Raw genomic sequence first — 21,403 nt, forward strand, 5'->3', positions numbered from 1 at the left:
TCTCTGTTGGCCCCACAGTTTAGAATCGGATTGGAACGGATCAGATGACGCACGCCGGTGTCTTTTAAATGCGAATGCATTTCTTAGTCGGGGGTTGTCGTGCGTTGGCCGGCGTGCACCTAGCAACAGCTGTGGCGCGCCTAGAAACCGGAGCATGTAGTAGCTCGGGCGGGAGTAGCGGATGGCAAGGGGAGAGGAGGAGCGCGCTCGGCGTGTGAGGGCGCTCGCATCGCGGAGCTCGGCGGAGAGAGCTCGCGTGCGGGGCGGGCATGTTGCGCGGGTCTCTCTCTCCTCTCCGCGTACCCTCTCTCCGCTCACTGCGCTCGGAAAAATATATATAAATGCAGTGGAGCGCGCGCCTCTCTCCGTGACTGCTTGCCGCAGCGCACTCATCGGTGCACCCAATGCATTCGCATTTCCGCACGATCCCCTTCGGGGAGGTGGGGGGAGTTTTTTTTTCTTCGGCGTGCGGCCGCAGTGCCCCAGGCTGTGCCGTGTCGGTGGCGCATCGGCCATGTCTGTGGCCGTTTCCAGTGTGGCCAATCGAATAAATTGACCGCTAAACTTTTGAACGAATACCGTCTATACTTACAGCCATGTTTAAAAGTCGAACACCGGTGGCAATCTTCACACTTGTCAACATTCCTTAGCCAAAACAAAACATCGCGAATATATAAGGCAAAACATCAATACATAAGTGATGTTTTCCGTGTTCATAAATTAAAATTTGTGCTTCGTTTTTGCGATAGCAAATAAAACCATACAGCCAAAGCAGACAAGAAAAGTGGCCGTACAAGACGGCGCCATCTTGCAGTTGCCCTCGGAGCGCACGATTGTGGGTTTCCCAGGGCGACCGCCAGGAGCTGCCACCGTGTCAACAGAAATATATTCGCCCGGGCGTTGCGTGGTTCGTGTTTCTTGTCTGCACTAGGAGGTGTAGAATTTAATTCTGTATTGTGTGCACATAGCTCAGGAAAGGACGGCGCCATATACGCGATTTTCCATCCTTCAGCGGCCACGGCAATGGGGATGAAGTACCAAGCATAGACGCGGAGACATGCTCATGAAGTGCAACGAAAACACCGGAGGACAACGAAAACACTACATTGCGGCGAAGAAGTGCCGGCGTGGCAATGATGTGCCCAGTGGCTAGCGAAATGCCACCCCGAGGCAGCGCTACACATACCTGGCGCGTTGCACGTGAATCGTCCGCTTTACAACTCTTCGGCGACAACGCGGTAAAGATGAGAAGGGAAGGAAAAATGTATTGATGTAAAAAAATAGAAGCGGATTAGCTCAGCTAATCTTGGATAAGCAAAGCAAAAGCGTGGCTTACTCTGGTTGAGTCTTGGTTTCGCTTGGTAAACCTTTGATATACCTGTATTGCCGAGCACGGCTCAAAGTCGTGCGGTCCCTCGCTTTCATTCGCGGCGAACGCAGAGATTTGTGGTAGGCCCTATAGAAGTTTCCCGAATTTTTCTTCATCAAGAGCCGCTCCTATTTTTCTAGCACACATTCAAGACCACTGTTGCGGGTGTACTGCTGGGTAATGTCGGCCTCGCGCTGCAGGGCTTCCTGTATTTCGCCTTCGGAGTCGGTTTGCCCATATAGTGACGTTGTCAGGGAAGACAGCATGGTACATGACCTCTATCGCCGAGAGTCGAGCTGGAAGTTTTATAAGCACTATGTTAAAGCGTGTTGGCGACAGTAGATCTCGTTGCGGGGTTCCCTTGTTTGAAGTAGGCAGAGGGTGGGTTATGAGGGCCCCTATGCCCACCATGCACCGTGGCGGTACAGTTTCGGAAGAGGGCGCTGATGTACGTGAAAGCACGTCGTCCACAGTATATGTCGGTGAAGTTGTTTAGTATGGTTTTGTGCATGAAGTTATCAAATGCAGCCTTGAGGTGTATTGCCAGAATAAACTTTGTTAGTGACGAAAAGATTGTTTTCTATGTAAGGCTGAAGTCTGAAGTCTACGGAAGGATGAAGTCGGAAGCTCGGTCGGGGGAATTTGTTTCTATTTTCCTCTGGCCTGTTCATTGCTCATTTGTAACGGAGTGTAATGGCTCCTGGCTGTCTTTTTATTGGTTGATAAGCTTAAAAGCAAAGAAGCGCTGATGATGAAAAGGGAATGCCGAAGGTGTAAGAACGAACATATGGATTATTGAAAAGTCAGATCGGATGCAATGATTGTACTGGTGTTACACTGACCAGTAAACGCAATATAACTGACACAGGAGGCATGGTGGTGATGTCCCCCAACGTGCGCCTCGGCGTGCTCGGGTTCATGCACCCGAAAAAGGTGCTGCCGGTGCTCGACGTGGCCAACGAGGACGCCATAGCCGCAGTCAAGTGGGCCATCGCCAACGCGGCCGCCTTCGGCGCCAACGCGGACGGAGTCGCCCTGGTGGGCCACGGGTCGGGAGCCTACATCCTGGCCCAGGCGGCTGCAAGACTGAACATCAGCTCCTCCCGGGCCATCCTCGAGGGACTCTTGCCTAGATCAGTATTTCCAGTGAACAGGGCGAGTGACATCCTTTTCTTCTTCATTTCCCGCCGCTGCTCGCAAACTTTTTCTGCGGTGTAACCAGGCCACAATATGTAAGTTGAGGCTGTAAAGTATCTGGCTGGATGGCCAAAGCGGATCACATAGTTATTTTATGCATCTTATTCCCGCCGGCGCTCCTATTGAACTCGTTTGAAGCGATGTGGAAACTGTATGGTAACCTTTATATACGCAGAGGTTAACAAATGTCTAACCGTATGTGTCGACGGAATAGTAGCTCATTTGTTTTCCTTGGGAGGTCTTCAGTTCATTTTATTCTCCTCTGCAGTGCTTTGCTGGTACGTAAGAAACAGTCGCATCTTTTTAGAGATTCGGTCGTGTCACACCGAACGCTGGTCTACCCGGCCGCGGCGGCCGCTGTTTTTAAGGCGAAAGCGAAAACGCGATTTTGAGCGCACTTTAAGGATCCCCAGGTGGCTTAAATTAATCCAGAGCACTCCACTACGGCGCGCCTCATAACCTGTGTAGTTTTGGCGCGTTAACCCCTGTGATAAAATAACACTACTTGAAGGCCTGCAGCAACGGAGTAGGACGAATGACGCGACGGCACAAATCAGTATACCACACCTTCTTGATCACGGTGTCAATTTGGCGACATAGGTGCCCTACAAGTTGATGGTGATGACCGGATCAAGGTTACTCCCAACCACGGTAGTGCTCCAAACACCTCGTATTTCATAAAACTACAGTTAATATACGTTTTGGTGAAGAAATTTATAAACACTGACCGCAGAGGGGTCACGCCTACGTTGTTTACCAAGCAGACTGCTAACGACTTTTCATTCCTTTAGTTGGCAGTTTAATTATGTGCCTGGAGTCAGTACTTCTTCGCCCCCCCCCCCCCAAAACGAAAAGCTGGAACCGTTGTTAACGGCAAGAGGAGGGACTTCGGTGGAAGCACTTGAATATGCCTTTGTTGGGACTTAAACACCCTAAGAATGCGCATAATCTAAGAATAAGAAGCGAAAGCCACGCCATTTGTGGTGAAGAATGATCAGCTTTTAAGCTATATAGACTGCTCCCCAAGCCTCCTGCGGGGATCGTAACTCGCTTTTATTGTAAAATACTGAGAGCATGTCTCAAAGCAGACAGAAAGCAAAATGTAACACTGTCATTCAATTCGGTGCAATAGAAGAGGGTGCGGATTCACTATAAACTCACTCTTTAATAACCATCTTATAGCCCTCTCCCCCCAAAATACCCATATGCACTGAGTGAGGTATAGCGAGGCACGTATCGTGACCTAAACTTGGAGCGACGTTGCTTCACAGCGAAGGATTTTGTTGTTGAATGTAAATAAATTTCCTAGTGCTGCCTGACAACACCATATCTTTCCTGGCTTCCGCGTATCGATGCTTTGGATAAAGCCTGCGCACCTATGAAGCAAACAAAAGTGACGACTGTTATTAACGCAGGGTACACCAGAGCCTTCGAAGAACCTGAGCGCTTCGCTGGGCTGCGGCGACCATCCACAAGGCTCAGCCCTGCTTTCTTGCTTAATGGGCGCTGATTTGGAGGCGCTTGTTTCGACGGCAGCAAAGATGGACCTTCGTTTCACGCCGGGCTGGTGCGATGACAGCCTTTCTAAGAAGGAACCCCTGCCTGCGGTGAAAGAGGTCATTGCTGGCACCGACATCGGGCAGGTGGGGAACCACATGGGCGCTTGTCGGCTGTAAGGTTTTAGCCACGGAGTTGCTGCTGGTCGAGCCTTTCCGTCTGTCTGCACAAGGTCGTCCGTCACGCAGGCATAGGAGCACGTTCCTAGACGCGCAGGCGCGCTCTAGCGGGAGGTGTGGAGAACGCGACTGATGACGGGGACAGGGGATGAAAACGAGAACGAATAGGACACAAAGCGCTACTATTAACTGAATTTTTATTTTGAAACAACACCGCATATACAATAGCATTGATCACTGTACAACAAGAATGATATCACGGAGCCCTAAAACACAGTCTTAAATATACAGGTTGTCACGTGTAACAATAAGCCAAACGCTTCCTTTGGCCGCGAGAAGAGGGTTAGTGAAGCTCTTTTGTTGGCAGGGATACAGAAGCTACGCTGGCACACTGTAACCTAATCTACGAATACCTCTAGTTTTTCAATTTCTGTGGTGTTCTGATATCTGGGTCTGCCTATACGCCTCGAGCTTCGCGATCGCTGCGCCGCCTGCCGCCGCATCTCCGCGGCGCTTACGGGATGTCCGCTGCGCAGCTGATAGCGGCTCAAGCAGTATTTTGGTTCTGTTTCGCTTCTTTTAGCCTTTACGCGCCCTAAAAATCTGGTTAGGGTGATGTTTGTAAGCAAATAGTACGTTTAGGGCACTTCAAAAAACAGCTGCGTCCTGATTAGAGTGGTCGAACGCCAACTGGAGCTAATCGGGGACACGGTACTGCGCGCTTATTCGCCGCTCTTACGGGCGTCGGCGACGGCAGCGGCATATCACCACTGTCACCTCCGAATATCTCAGGCGAAAGTGAATGCTATTAAAGCCTTGTTTAGTCCTAATACTGCCACAGTGAGAGGTTGGTTTCGTTTTGCCGCGTGGACAACGAATTCGGCCTTGTTTTAATGTATACGTCGTAGAAAATTATCATTCGAGGAGATGATTACCTTGGACGTGACAATTACGTGTGCCTTTTATAGAAATAGAGGTCACGCGAACATGCTAAGTATATTCCAAGTCTGTGGGTCGTTAAATATGTGCCCACTCCCGCCTGATAGCATGGACCAAGGAGAGTTAATGAAACCACGGAAATATAAATGGTCTACCAAGTGCGGAAAATAGCTAGTGCGGGAATAAAAAAAAGCAGTGCAGTTTCGGAAATCCTTGAGACGTTTGTCTTACAAGCAAGGTTGAACTCACTAGGCCTACTAGATGCGAAATGCACTGATATTTTCCAAGGCAGGTATCGGGAGGAGGGATGCGCATAACTATTGTTGTGTACAAATGCGGAGCGAAATCAAGGAATGGCCATTTTAGTAATCACACACAAGCTGCACGTGCACCTTCATTTTGTTTTTCGACTTTAAAAGCAGATCACTCGGAGGACACATTTTTTGAAGTATACAGTAGGTAAGTTTACAAGCGATAAAAGGTTTCGTTGGAAGAGTGTGGTATCTGATAAGGCGCTCTGATTACACTTTTGTGCTAAATTCTGCAGGCTCCCTGTGTCATATGATGATGTTTTTCGAAGAAGCGTTTAGTCATGGTCGCGGATATAACCGGAGGATATATGTAACCGATGAGTGTTTGGGAAAGCTCACCTCGCGACAAGACGACCCAGCCGTAAATTCTTTGTGCTGACTCCCGCGTGTAATTTTTCATTATCCATCGTACTTATTGCGCAGAACGTGCGTGAAATTTATGCAACATTGGCTTGTTCAGGGTAGGGATCAATATCCGAAATCTGAAGCGTAACTGGCGGGCTGTCAAGTGCGAGTGCTCCGCTAGATTATGAAAGCACACGAAACCAATTTACATCGCAGTGTATAGCCGTAGCATGCGCATCTGAACGAACGCTGCTTACGGAGGTACCGTTAGTAAATTTCAGGGCAGTGGAATTACAGTCAGCTCCATGCATATATGCCGGTTTCGTGATGCCGGCCTGTGACACACACCTGGCGCTAATGCGGACCGAATGTACCGCAGTGAGATCGCGTCAGAAGCATTTACACTCTCTTAAATACACATTTGCGAACAGAGTGACCGCTCCACATAAATATGTATTTCCAACGCATACAAACGAAACATGTTCGGGCAGCCCATTCCCAAAGTGCGAACACTTAGACGTTTTGGTATGCCTTTCCACCTTGATGAATGGGGTTCGGCCCTGTTACCAGAACTTCACAAAACCGAGAAGCAACTCACTCACCTCATACGCCGAATACGAAAGCAAAATGACGGTCTCACCGAAAGTGACACGTGCCGATTGGTACAAGCTTTTCTACTTACCCGAATAACATTTGCAATTCCATTTACTGAACTCCAACCTCAATAGAACGGCGAGCTGGATGCGCTCATATGAAAAACATACAAAACGGCCTTACGCATCCCCACACACACCTCAAATGAAAAACTGCTCAGGTTTGGGCTATACAACCCCCTTCAAGAGCTAACTGAAGCCAAGTGAAACTCACTTCATCGACTAACACTTACTCCTGCAGGGAGGAAGGTGCTTTATGACATCGGAAGACCGACCTCAGCATCAGAAGACCTATCTCCACGAATCCCGCTACACATATGCAAGAAACTCTAGGTTGCTCCCGTCCCCAAGCATACTCACCCTGTCTTTAATCGAGGCCGCCGTGATGCAAGGGTCCAGCAGCTTGCGAAAAAATATGCAGACGACTCTCATAGCCGACACACGGATATCGCTCAGAATGCCAAGACTCTCGACACCACCCTGGTCACGCATGATTGCAAACCAAAAGTTGCCACTGCAGCAACGTACTTCAACTTATCTAGAAGATCGACAGAACCTCTAGCTATACCCCAAGCAAAAACCACTTACCACATGGAACCATATCTCACCATCATTTCGAACTGTCAGCAAGCCTTCCGATTGTACCAAGCTGGGCTGGCCCCACCGTAGGCCATCCCAATCCCACAGCGATTGCTTCAAGAGATGGAAGCCGTCATTGTTTGGACTGCTGGCCACTCGGGTCTTGTTGGGAAGCTGGGCGCGCGCTGCCGCGCAAGAACTCCACTGTCGGGCATTCCCATCCTCAGCACAAGCTACCTTAAAAGGTACGGACCGTGAACCCCTTCAACCTGGCACCCCTCGACAGCAGCTACAGCTCACTCGTGACACTTTACACCCACACGAGGAGAAGATATCTCCTCACACCACACGTTATCTAACTACAAGGCATACATCTACCGCAGACTATAAAGTGAAATCTTTTAAAGCACACCATTATCGTACACATATCTCCATATATAAACCAATACAACTGCCCGCACCTAGACACGACAGTCCTTACACAACCCACGAAACCCTGACCCTGGCCACTCCTCTTCCCCTGAGTAGCGGGAGTTTGTGCTTACCAGCTCGGCACCGGAGCGCCAAAAAGCCCTTGTACAACGAGCTCTGAAATCAGCAAAGGCTCGTTGCCTCCTGGACGTAGGAGGATGACCACCACCCTTCACTCCCGTCCTTTTGCTCAATAGATGTTTGTTCCTCCTCCCACTCATACATTAGAGCGTGTTAAAAGGACATGTGGAGTTCCCGTAAGTGACAGGCTATTCACCATCCCGCGCAGGTCATCTCGTTTCTTGAAGTATACGTGATGCATCGAGCCGTGGCTGCTGGCGAGGCAGGAAACATCAGCGCCTTCTCCGACTTCGTGCTCAGATACATCTTCGGTAATGGAACTGCGGCGTACAATCGTTTCAAGGATGCATTCACTACTACGGAGAAAGGGTTGCAGTACACTGTGGCCCTTCTCACCTCCGGATGCAGCACACGCGAGCTTGTTAAGCGAGCAACGGCGAGCGGATACCACTACATCACCAGCGGAACGGGCGGAGACCTTTTCGAACCCGTCCTGGACATGGCCGCTATAGTAAACTTCCTAAAAAACGGGTAAGAAAAACTATATCATGTTTTACAACCAGGTTGCTTCTCTGTGGAGAGAGACTATCAAACTTTACGTACCCTCGGCATGGCTAAACACCACGACCGTCAAAGGGATAGAATGTCGACAGGCTACTTGATAAACCAAGCGGGGCTCAAGCACACCTCGTATCTCGATAACCTTACGTGCGGTACATGTTTTTGGCAGGGAGGAACTTAAGGCGGCTTATACAATTAATCCGAAGCACTCCACTGCGGTGCGCCTCCTAGTCCCGGTGTAGGTTCGGTGCGTCAAACGCCACATCAGTCAGGTAGGGTTATCTAACATGAGAGGTTTAATGTCAACCTTGATCGCGTTGTCCGAAGGTGATCACGGAGTGGCTAGGCAACCGTTATGAGAGAATTGACCTTGACAGTCCCTTTGTGTCCTTTTGTGTCAATGTACGGGAAGCTCCTCACCAGCGCAGGACGCGTTCTTGATGAAAACATTCACGGAGTGATTGCGTTCACGAAGATGAAACGCGATAATCAGTTTGGTAAGAAGGGTCTGGCGCGGGAGTCGGCAACCTGCGGCCGCGGAGGAGTATGATGCGGTTACAGGAACGACGTCAAAAACCTCATCGCTCAACTTGTCACTTGCAATCTGAAGGCCCACATGGAACTTTTGACCTGAAATGGGGTTAGATAGGAAAAAAAAGAAAGATGAATACTAGTTGGCAGTGTCCTCCATTTGCACACTTAGCCAACATACTGTCAATTATTGTAAGGTAATTCGGTGAATTGGGCAGTCTTTTATTCTTTGCCTGCAAAGCTCCTCGCAGTGTTCGCTTCATTCTATTCCTCTGCCCTCCACCTCAAAAATGTTACCGACCCCTGGTCTACCGCATCACAAGACATGACCTGGCGTAGACCTATAGGAGTGGCCTTCAGCCTTCAGTGGATACAAACAGGGAACGATAATGACGATTTGAGTGTTTGCTTAATTGCACAAGTATTCCGCTCAAGTTTTTCTCGTCACTAATGCATTGAGCGGGATGGCCTGTGGTCTGTCAATAACGGTACATTCTTTGATAATTGCGCTCCATGCATGTATAGCTGTTCGGGTTCTATAAGAACTTGGTGCTGCAGTGATGACCATTGCAATGCAAAGTCATTGTGGCCAATATGTGACTACAGCCGTGCATGCATTTTAGCAGAATCTGTAGAAACAAATCTTTTTGAGCCAACAATAGTCGATGACTGTGCTGTATTGTACGGTATTGATCCTGCTGGCTTGTTACAGCGTCGAAGTGGCCGTGTTCGTGAGAAAACAATGGTTTATTTGGCACCGTGTTGATGCATGTCATACGTTATGTAGTTCAAAAGTTATACGTCGTAAGCGATCGAGGCTGAAGAAGCTACAGATTTCTATTGCATGCTGGAGTTGGTATTGGCTCCAATCCTGTTTTTTTCTATTTCTTCTATGGCAAGCCACATATAGCGCTATTTTTAAGCCCTTATTACAGCGGCTATGACACCGGCCAGCTTGCAGTGTAACCAGTTTTTTATTGCGTGACTATTATTATTCTCCGGTACCGGTAGTATATATGGTACGTTTAAACGTAGCTGGTTAGAAGGAGAAGAATAAACTATTGCTCGGGAATGTGCCTGGTGGTAGAAGCATCGAGGAGATGACCGTCCGACATACTTTGTATTCGCCGTGGATGTGTGTAACAAGTGCGTGCGACAACGGGTGGGGATGAGAAGAGATGTGTGTGTGATATGCTGCTGCCACTTGCGGGGATTTGTACAAGCCATGACCACTATTTGTTCGGCCTGTGTAACCTTGAAGAAAGCCAAAAATTTTGAACGCAGAACCCACCGCAATACCATCCTCGCAGCAGGTAGCTCTGCTCGTGTTAGCGTGATATCCACTGGGGGATCACGGGGGTCTTGGTTCGCTCAGTTTAACCCCTGGGTTGACAAACGTATTTTGGTTTACTGGCATTTGTTAGGAGCAGGCACCACCGTGATATGGGTCGTAAAAGCGCTCCAAGGTACAGCTGACGCAGACACGATAGTGACTTCCAGCACGCCCATCATAAGGTATGGAGATCGGAAGCTGTGAAATTGCAATCAATACCACACGGATTTTTATATTTGTGCAACCACAAACGCTGTATAATGTTCCAGCATCCCGGGGCCCTGACGTGACCGTCTACGACATCTAGAACTGGCATTAAGCTGATCGGCCTCTTATGCTATCTATGGCAGCAAGCGTGGAAAAACCTAGGCCCTTTCTGTGCGAGCAGCTAATCACAATTTGGATTAAGTGGCTCGTCGGATAAACACAGAGAAAAGCCAGCAGTCAAGAACTTCATCGACGGCATGGGGGAAGTGGTTCATCATTTTTCGATTGAAATAGATTTCCTGAGATGTTTGAGAGAATGCAAGTGAAAGACAAACATAGTTTCCTGGCGGCAATTGTCATTTCGTATACCCTACAGAAGCGGCCCTCCCTGCATGGCGCAAAGCATGAATTAAACACGTTGAGAGGCTGATCACTGCCTAACGCCTGACACCGAAACCCTGTTATTTACGCTAAAATTGGTACGGATATTGATAAACAATGTTTGCATTTCCTCAACAGAATGTGGTAAAAATGAATCAGCCGATGGCACTAGGCGCTTTTACTTGTGTATCTTGAAAGAAACGGAATTGCGCCCCCGCTGGGAACCCGAACCTATGACCTTCACTGTATGCATTTTAGGGTTGAGCGAATAAAGAATTTGAGGTTCGAAGCCAATTCGAAGCCAATAGTGATTTGGTCGAATGTTTTACAATCGAATAGTTGAAATAGTGCATATCACAAATTGAAAAGAAAAAGGAAATTGTGATTCGACTGGAACTAGAACTCACGTAGGTACAGCATTAGGAAATACATTACCACTTGAGAATATACTCGAAAAAACATGCGCAGCTTTCCTTTAGTGTATTCTCATGTTTTCGTGAAGAAATACTTGTTGCCCCACATACTCGGGGAGAAGCAGCTGCTGCGGGCGGCTGACATTTCCTGTTGTCAAGAACGGCCTCTGACTTCACGCTTTCGTGGCGGGAATTCAAAGGTACTTTCGTCCCACCTCGGCCAGCGCAAGGTAAAGCCGGCTGCCATGGTCCCTGCCCGCCTCCAGAGGGATTTCAGACCGTGGGAGCACAGGGGCGCCCAAGTAGTCGGTAACTTGTCGGTCACCGCTCACCCAGTGAGCTGCCATATTTACTAAACACAAATGTGCTGAATTCTAAGCAGATACTAAAGATGTAAACACAGAAGTGATGGGTGCACTTAGGAGATTTATTTTCAAACGCCATTAGTATTAGCCAAAATAGAAAAGTACACGCAGTTGGCTCCAGAGATCTTGCGCCAATAGAAGCTCCGGTAAAGGAGAGTATTTTAGCCACTCGTATCCGTGTCCGATGCCAACCAAAGCTCAAGTTACAGGCCACCATTTTGAATAGTGTTCCGCTAATTCTGTACCAAATTGGCAGTAGTAGTGCACCGGCTTGGTCCCGTATGTCGGCAGTGTGATCATTTAAGTGCAGCCTTTGAATTCATAGTGTGATGGCGGCAGAGCTGGTCGAACCTCTAGCCAAGGCGATAACTTACCACTGATAGAAATGTCTGCGTTGGCAGGGTCTTTGATGAAAGCCCGGGATGAAAGACAAGCCTGGTATTAAATCTCGGAAGGCTTGACCGAGAAGCTCTGCATTTGGCTACCCAATCGGGAGTGCCGAATACTTCTAAAATATCAAATACCTGCATTCAGATCGAAGCGAATAACGCATGGAGAGCAATTCAATTGAATATTCAAGAACACCTAATATTCGCCCATGCTGAATGCATATACTGCTTGCAAGCGAAGTTTTGTTCTCACATCACCCGCCGCGGTGGCTCAGTGGCTAAGGCGTTGCGCTGCTGAGCACGAGGTCGTGGGTTCGATTCCCGGCCGCGGCGGCCGCTTTTCTGATGGAGGCGAAAAGCAAAAACGCCCGTGTGTACGTGATTTCGGCGCACGTTAAAGATCCCCAGGTGGTCAAAATTAATCCGGAGCCCTCCACTCCGGCGCCTCTCATCGCCTGCGTTGCGTCGGCGCGTTAAACCCTATAATCAGAATCAGAAATTTGTTCTCATATCCTTCCCCGTCTTCCCCGCCAGAAGCGTGCCGAAGATGAAGAATGGAGAGCCGTGGGAACCCTGGAAGTCCACCAACAACACTCGCCTAGAAATCGAGGACAGCACCGAAGCCCTCACCGAGTATTACGAACCACTGGACAAACTGTGCGCGAGGTTCTTCTGGTGAGGCGGACGCTTGAAGAAAATGGTTGTAGAGCTGCATCGCCGCATGATAGAAAAAATATATTGTTCAAATGTCGCTGCTGCACAGAAACGCATTCTTTCGTTTTGTTGTCTGGTTTGTTCTTTAATTTATCTTTTACGCACGTGAGGTCCGAGCACCTTCTTTGCACGAAAGACCATAACATACAGGAAGAGGTTCTCATTCTCGCTGTCTGTCTCGCACGCAGCCACAAAGAGATGCTCTTCAGTATGGCAGCGTTTATCAGGTCCCGTGTCGTGTTTTCGGGATACGCGTGTGGCCGGGCCCTGTCGTGTTTCGACGACGTTTAAGTGCGGAACACTTGAAGGGCCCGGATGTCGTCGTAGCTCGTCCGGGGTCACGTGGTCGCGCTCACAAACAGAGGTTTCAAAAAGAAAACCGCTTTTTCTGGTTAGCACAGAACCTCAGCCACTCGCGTTACGAAGTTTCTGTTTATTGCTCTGCACCACAGACGTCCACGTTGTTGGTATGCGAGGTGTTAGTGGTGATCTTTGCGCTGCGCCCTTGCCATGAACGCTCCCGTTGCTAGGCCACACATAGGACATAGGCTGCAAAAATATAAATAACGCATAATTAATTAACTCGTTATATACCAAAATAATAAAAACTTAGTATGGTGTCTCTTTATAGGCCTGACTGACTGACTTACTGACTGACTGAGTGAGTGACTGTTTGACTGACTGACTTTACTGAAGAAAAGGAAGTGGAGGGATGGGGTTAGGGAATAGATTGGCGTGGAATTCATGGGTGGAACCCAAGCTACCGGGCTCAGGTGACGAATTTACGACACCATAAAAGAAAGAAGTCAGCCCCGCAGTACAGAAACATCGTTGGGGACAGGACGATCCATACTGTAGGTGGAAGGACACTCATTGGAAATGGAAATCCTCGAGCAGGAGCACGATGTAACACCGGTGCAAGGGAAACACAAAAAGCATTGCCTCTCTCTAAGAATACTTACCCAGAGATCCACAAAGAGAGGATCCGCTCTGTGGATCTCCATGCTAGCTTTCCCCGAGGAAGGGTAGCACAGATTTCATCCGTCGCAAATTAAGCAATCCCGACAAAGCGGTGTATCTCGACGCGGCAAACTACAATGCCACAACGACGGTCTGAGTGGTAGCCACCAAAGTAGGCAGAAACTTTAGGCTGCCTGCAGCAGAAAATCGCCTTAAACTAGGAGAAGTGAGCGCAATACTTTCGGCCATTCGTTTTAGGAAAATAAAGCAAAGTAGCCTCAACAGTAGCCTACGTAGCCTAAAATGGCGGCACGACTAATCGCCGCTGGCAGAATACACAAACAGGTGACATCCATACTGCCACAAGCAATGCGAAAGTTCGAAACACATCACGTGTACCCCGGGAAATAAAGTAGTCGAAGGGAATGAGGTGGCCAATGCGGCACAACACATTTACCATGCAGCCCACGGGAGCATCACGCGTCCTTACACAGGGCTGACCTGTGGTGAAAACCGACACAGAGTGCGGCAGCTCGGGGCCCAATTTCCACCTACACATTAAAGCCTCACTGCTTCTGAAGCGTGAATCCTGCGAAAAATCCAAACAAATGCCTATATACACACATCCAGATGTTTCAAGATGCTGCGACAAGAATATAGAGACCTTGAGGATTACTCCAAGAAATGCGGCGAGACAGCCATGTTGTTCCACGTCACATGGTCCTGCCCAATCATATGGGGAACTGGAACCAGAAACACCTCAATGCAGCTTACCACACTGGATACATGGGAGGCGGCCTTGGCAAGCACATATCAACGCTAGACTGACACTGAAATTAGTTAAGAGAGGGCGTAGCAGCCCCTCTTGGCGGAAAAGTAGGAGCAACGCCGCCGCCTGTATCAGGCAATGTTATGCAGGTGGCGTTGCATAAAATAACATAAACACAAGGTATTCTCAAGAATAACAAAGGAAACACTGGCGAGCCACTTTCAGTCGTTTTCGACATCTTTCACGTCAAGTGAAACTACTTTAATTTTTGGGCAAGGATTCAGTGCGAGCTTCTTTGCACCAAAGGCCACATAATGAAGACGAGGTTCTCAACTCTCGCTGCCTGTTTCGCACGCAGCCACACAGACATGCAGGTAAGTTTGACAGCGCTTGTCAGGTCCCTTTTCGTAGTTGCAAGCTACGCGGGTAGCCGACGCTATCGTGCAGGAGTGTTGTAAGCTGGGCTAGTTGGTAGTGTTCCATGGCGGGTAACTGCGCAAACTAGGCGAAAACAAAAATTTCTCCCACCTCCCCTCGCGGGAAAGCCTGTGTAGATGCGACGCATAGGGGGTTCCGTTGTTGTTTCCGTTAGGTTGATTCTCCCATCGCGTGAAACGTGCCGTGAACCCCCTGCCGCGGCTATGACGCAACGTGGCGCGGCTATGACGCAACGCAATCCAACACAATCCACTTTAATCCAATCCAATCCAAATCCAATCCAAGCCAAACCAAGCCAATCGAATCCAATCCAATGCCCCTCGCGAGAGAGTTCGCTATCGGAGAGGAGAGGGGGTGAGCGGCGGAGAGCGCAGCTCACGCGGCGAGGATAATGGGGGAGGGGTGTGGACGGACAACAACAACGCCGTATGGAGGGAAAAGGCCAGTGAATGAGATGCAGTCGCATCTAATACACACCCTTTTCGTGTTTTCGCCCAGTTTGCGCTGTTACCCCCCATGGTGGCTATCGTGCTTTGACGTGGCAAACTTGTGAACGAGGTTTTACTGCCAGGCCTTCTACATTTCAGACGCTCTATAAGCCGTTCGTTCGTGCGGTGCCGGATAATTTGAGGAAGGCTTTTGTCCGACTCCGCAAACCGCTAGACTCTCCTTGAGGCGATCTCACTGCGGTTCAGAGCATGAGTTCGCGTGTTCTAATTCTGGACCTCAGGTGCTGTTTCTCAGGCGGATGTGAAAAATTGGCCCAGCTTGCTCTTGCGGTGCAACGCTGGAGAAACACCAAAACTGGCAGCCCCTCTCTGTTTGTCGGATTACAGGCTACAGTGATTGCGCATTACAAGACTACTGATGCTTAAACTCCCTAAAACCTAAACTAAACCCTCCATTCTATTCAACCCAGGGAAGTTATTCAGGAGGGGGGGTTCGCATAACACAAATGGGCCGACTTCCTACCGGGCTAAAGCAATTTCTCACTTTTTCTATGACCATATGCCGTGCATTTGTCTTACTACTTCCTGGCCACTCAGCCAGCTGCCAACCAAAAGTGTGATCCCTTGCTTAAAGTTACATTTCATTACGCATGTACAGGTGCCCCAACAAGTAAACGGCGCACGGGTTGGAGATTTTGAGGGGATTTCTCTGCCGTATTCCTAGCAAGCAATCTTGAGTGGCTATTCAAAAAAGTCATTGTAAAATAAAATCGGGCACACATATATTATTTACGGTAGCAGCCGCATAAAATATAAATTATTCTGATTCATGCAGCCGTGATCCGTATACTTTTAGGGCACCTTTGCTTTGCACAAACAAGAACAGCATAGCTTTGTTTGTGCATCTATTTGTATTTCCTCCTTTGACGAGCCATTACCAAAACCAGAGCTAATTTAGCCCTCATAGAGGTGGTTCAACTTGCACAAAAATTTTGGCGGATGGTGAGAACTTTCTACGAATGTGAAGGCAAAAGTCTAGTTGGGCCCTCTGTTGATCTGCTTTCGATCTCTCATGTTGCCCCCATCAGCCCGCTGCCGCAGCTGCACCACTCGCCACTTTCCTCATGACGGCAGTTACGAAGAGCAGAATTTCGAGCTGCTCAAGCTCCTTCCATTGCGTTGCACTTCTCGGTCTTCCCCGCCCGTGAACAGGGCCTGGTGCGTAGTGGCCCATGGCCATGTGGAATGAAGCTTTGAGCACATGCGGCAACATATGCGTCTAGAACGTTCTAGGGTCCCTCTCCCCCTCTCAAAACCCTCCAGCACGGCTGTTTCTCCTTCCCAAAGCGCGTTCCTGGTTCTCCCTCAGGTTTTCTCTATTACCGATTTTGTGTGCCTCACAATGCATTCAATGAAACAGAGGTTCCAAAAATCAATTCCAAATATGTTCTTTTCACAAGGCATGCAGTACTCAACCAAACAAGAGCAAGGGGTGAATGGTAGTTGGAAGATGGTGCAGTTGTGCCAGTTCATGGATTGGATAGTTTGCTTTATAAATGAGGGTTCCAGGCACAAACATGATTTTATATTATGTACTGTCTTACCAAGTGCAAGTACGACAGGCGTTGAAGGGGCAGTTTCAATCCATTCATCTATATTTGTGGACGCCTGCAGTAAAAACAAGTAAATGTATGAATACAGGTTAACACAATGGGTATTTGAGCTAGCTAGCTCAGGTCTTTAACGTGGTAGATTTGGTTCGACTTTCTTTTTGTCAAGCCTTTGCAGGAGAAATGCGTGCATAACCAACATGGAAAAAAGACATTTCCCAATGACACAATTTCAGAAAAAAGATACCTAGATGACCAGACCTAGGGCACTAGGAAAAGCGCAAGGGGTGCTCAGTTCCGCAAATTAAGTGAGAAACCCCCAATCAAACTTAATGGCTGAAATTAGAAATACTTACAGTAAGGAAACAATCTCAGAAATCAGAAGTCACGAAGTTGAAATGTGCATGCCGTATTACAAGTCCGGAAACAATCCACCACGAAATCACGGGTATACTTGCTAGCAGACGTTGGCTTCCATACAGAAGAGAAACACCAACTGAAAATAATTGGATGCCAAGCAGGCGTCAACATAGGCAGCATACTGGTTTATTGTCCTCCCACTATAGTCTTCACTAAGTATAGGCTACAGAAGCCGAAAATTTTGTTCTTACCAGCAAATGACCTATAGTCAAAATTCATGGCTCCTTCTTTGGCACCTGTGAGGCTTGAGGCTTGGTTGGTGCCCCAGTACGGGGTTGTGTTGTATCGGCGGAAGAATTCTCCTCACATGTGCACAATCACAAATAATTAAATAGGGGTTGGGCGGCACTATGGGCCCTTAATGCCCAACAGTAAATTTTATTAGTTTTATTAATTTGCTCTTAATACCAAAAGCCCTTTCCGGGAGTACGATCTAGGCCTGCGTGCCGCACGATTCGTAAGGAAACAAAAATAATTCAGTGTTGGGTTCGCTCGGGTAGCACAGAAGAAAATGCCTTGGGAAAGCTTTGAAAGTTTTTATGAAGGCTTCGAAGGATAGTGGTGCGAAGGGTTCCGCATGAGAGCAATATATTCCCTTAGGCGACGAAAAATGCCAAATGAGGACTACTGGCTGCCGGCCAAGGTATGGCCAGTCTAGCATGACAAGGACTGGTTGGGGGATTCGGTGCATGTTTTTAAAAAATGTAAACCGCTAAAGAAAACACCACACAGAGACAACACAAGGACAGGCGCAGGCTTGCAACAAACATTTATTACACCCAGAACCAGACATAAATATAGGCGGGCATATAATTCGCACGCGCAAGAAACACAACTCTAAAACTAGTGTCGTGAGGATTTTCGCAAACGCTTTTCTATTAACATCAGTTTATTGAAGAGCACAACGTTGATTGATTGATTGATTGATTGATTGATTGATTGATTGATTGATTGATTGATTGATTGATTGATTGATTGATTGATTGATTGATTGATTGATTGATTGATTGATTGATTGATTGATTGTAGGGTTCAGCGCACCAACGCAACGCAGGCGATGAGGCGGGCCGTAGTGGAGGGCTCAGGATTAATTTTGACAACCTGGAGATCTTTAAGGTGCGCGGAAGTCTCGTACACAGCGGCATCTTGGCTTTTCAGGAAAAGCACAGCCGTGAGATGATGTTTATCGTAGAACGTTTGGGAAAATATTCTCCACAAGCTTTAGGTTTGTGCTCTTGGCGCGTGCGCAATGATATGCCCGTCTGTATTTAGGTGTGTTTCTGCGTTGAATAAGAGTTAGTTGCAAGTCTTCGCATGTCCTTGTGTTCTCTCTTTGTGGTGTGTTCCTTAGCGCAATTTACACATTTTGGTATACCCAGTCGTATAGAATTAATGATTACGGAGGCTAAGCCAACCTTCATCTGAAAGGTTCACTATTCGCCAACTCCAAACGCGTGCTTGTTCAAAACGCTACAAAAAAAAGTATACTCTCGCCATTTGCCCCGGCTGCTTTTACTGTGGACTCAAACTTTGTCTACGCTGCGACGTGACAGAATAGGCACTATTACCATAGCGTAAGATTACCTGACACAGTTCGTGCAATTGGCCGCCGACCGCTCGTCGTCCGCGAGCCGTACCGCTTCAGCAGCGCACAGGGAGTGCATTGGGTTTCATGTATTGGACCATAATGGAGACGTTTCAGCGGCGCTGGCCGCTCGACGATCCAACAGCCAATGCCAGCAGGCAGAACAGCAGCAGTGGGAATCCTTATAGGACTAGGCGTATCCCAAAGGTTATCTGAGTCGGGAAAGCATTGTTTCTATGCTCAGACGGGCTTTTGCGAAACTTTCTCGGCTCCGGTGTCTTTGTATAGGTCTCAAAGAACTCTCACGATAAACGCTGGCATACGATTACTGAATTAAACTCTCACAGCCAAGGTAAGCTGCACGAGTACGCGGTTCGGTTGATGCTGGTGGGGTAGGGGCACTCTAATAGGGGAGTTCATGTTGCGTATTTCACCCTCCCGCATGGATAAACACTCGCAGAACACCTTGGAATAGAAAGAAGGCTTGGAAGTCAGCACACAGGCCTCAGAGATAAGGAATGAGTACCAGATACGCCTAGTTCTTTGTTTGCTTGTGTGTTTCTTGCTCTCCACATTAAGTGGTTTTTATATGTTTTGTTGAAGATAAGGAAACTTTTGCTAAGATAGGTGAGGCCGTTTCCTCAAGTGGCTCTTGAGGCGACACGAAAAGCTTTTTTACCTCTCTTATAAATTGTGTTTTGGTGGTTCGGCCTGTTTTCCCTTGGGTCGGCAGGTTGCTTGTTATGACTATGTTTCGTTACCTCGAACAGTGACCTGAGTCCTGGTTTTCCCTTCTTGAGCGAAATATGCGCAGGCGTCTCAGTGAAGCACAGCGACCGTTCAATTAGTCCGCGGATACCCGTGGTACAGGTTTTCCGTCCGCTAAGACGTGGGAGGAAGACTCTTGCAAGGGTCGCAGTCTTTAGTAAGGCAAGAAATCCAGCAGGACTCTGTAGTAGACAACTGAAGGCCCGTCGCACGGGCTCCATGTGGAAGGGTTGTAGCACCACTTTTAAGGGTTTCGCTAATACATGAATCATTTTTTTAAATGACCCATCGGAATACATGGACACTCGGTAGAAAGAGGGTGATATGTGTGAACCTACTAGATTGAACAGTAGAGGGATCGAGGTGGAACTCTGGCAGGCTTAGCTCTGGTGATTATGAGCCACCTGAAATGCTATCGCGCTTCTTTTGAGAAATAGGACGGCGCAAACATGGCTGCATACCCGCATACCTGGTCTTGTGCTCTGAAGCTATGCCAGGATAGCTGAGTGGCATAGTCTATTAAATGTCTTGGTCATGTCCAATCGTCTTACAGTACCTATGCACGGGGACGAAGGTTCCCTTCGTAGATTGTTGTATTGCCTGAGGTGAACCACACATGTTAGGTGACAGTGCCTGTTCTTGCATCAGCCTGTTTATTCCGCCCAAAAAGATTCGTTGAAGATTTTTCCCTATACATGAGTTTAGTGAAATGTTTTTTTACAAAACTGCTGGCGCAGTTTTAAATCAAGAAAACGTTCGCACGAGAGAATTCATTGGGAACAGCGCTTTTCGTCTAATCCTTGTGAAAGGATATAGAAGTAGGCGATTGACCGGTTGTTTAGGTTTCTCAGCATTCTATTACTTACACGTTCTGAGCAGGGGGGGGGGGAGATGTTCTCACGTTTTACCTCGGTCCCGTATCTTCTGCTTCTGTTATCCCGTATTCCAGAGAGGATTGATGTCGGTCGAAGTATTTCGGGGGAGGCCCTCTGATGACGTCTTGGTTAGCCGGTTCTTTTAGCAGGGGAGCTTTTGTCGGCCGCGCCTTTTCATTCGCCTGCTGAAGCTCGTGTGTCACGCAGGGGTAGGGGCAGGTTCTCAGATCCGCAGGCGGCCTCCATCGGTGAGTGTGCAAACCGCCTCGCCGGTGGCATTAGGCATTAAGACACACCGATAATGGGCGCAGTGGTCTCGCAGACGCGGGTTCCTCTCCCTCCCGATGCGAAAGCCTCCCGCCGCTGACGTTTAACTGATGCATGGAGGACAGAAACTGATAATTCTCTTGCGCGAGCTGCAGAATTCAGGTGAACCCAAACAAGAAACCGTAGTTCCGCTGTTCAGCCGATTTAGCACTGATTGGAACTGGTTTTAATTTTTTTTTTACCATGTTAGAGCTAGAAGGTGCATTAAACCAAGTCTTCGGGCTCGCAGGCTACTTGTGCTTTTGCGTGCGCCATCGCTTTGTGATGCCTTTGAGAGCTTCCCACATATAATTTTTGGGTGATCCCGTACGTCAACCAGGAGCTGCTTCGCCCATCCCTCTGGGTCGGGCGCCGAGAAAGATGGGAGGTCCTCTGCTCGCCGTGCCTTCCGAAGGTCCTTCCAGTCCATGATAATAGCTGGGAAGAGCGGTGGTGGTGGGAGCTGGGGGTGTCTGAGTGTCATGTGTAGCTCTACATTGTGATCACCTAGTTATCTAACCTATCTACCCTACTCTATTCCCTTATGGCCCTCACTGTGGGTAGAGGAGAGGTCCGGGGGGACGGTGTCTCATGCACTCCCCCTCTCCCTTCCTCCCTTTAGCTGATAGGTCCGGTGGAATTTCGAGCGTGAGCGGCTGGGATTAAGTTATAGCCCAGAGTACACTGCGGTATTTGCCATACTTAGGA

General features: G+C 48.4%; 1 protein-coding gene across 1 annotated transcript; it reads left to right on the forward strand.

Annotated features, from left to right (window-relative positions):
- The first annotated feature begins 1,107 nt into the window (after positions 1 to 1,107).
- Positions 1,108 to 16,259, forward strand: LOC144160000 (uncharacterized). Its single transcript, XM_077691627.1, has 6 exons — positions 1,108 to 1,238; positions 2,238 to 2,524; positions 3,982 to 4,209; positions 7,830 to 8,152; positions 12,336 to 12,476; positions 16,220 to 16,259. The coding sequence occupies exons 2-6, from the start codon at positions 2,243 to 2,245 to the stop codon at positions 16,257 to 16,259; spliced, it is 1,014 nt and encodes a 337-aa protein (XP_077547753.1). The 5' UTR covers positions 1,108 to 1,238; positions 2,238 to 2,242.
- The last annotated feature ends 5,144 nt before the right edge of the window (positions 16,260 to 21,403 follow it).

The sequence above is a fragment of the Haemaphysalis longicornis genome, unplaced genomic scaffold (assembly GCF_048455015.1).
Source record: "Haemaphysalis longicornis isolate Haplotype H1 unplaced genomic scaffold, Haemaphysalis longicornis Haplotype H1 scaffold_10, whole genome shotgun sequence".
Classification (NCBI taxonomy): Eukaryota; Metazoa; Arthropoda; class Arachnida; order Ixodida; family Ixodidae; genus Haemaphysalis; species Haemaphysalis longicornis.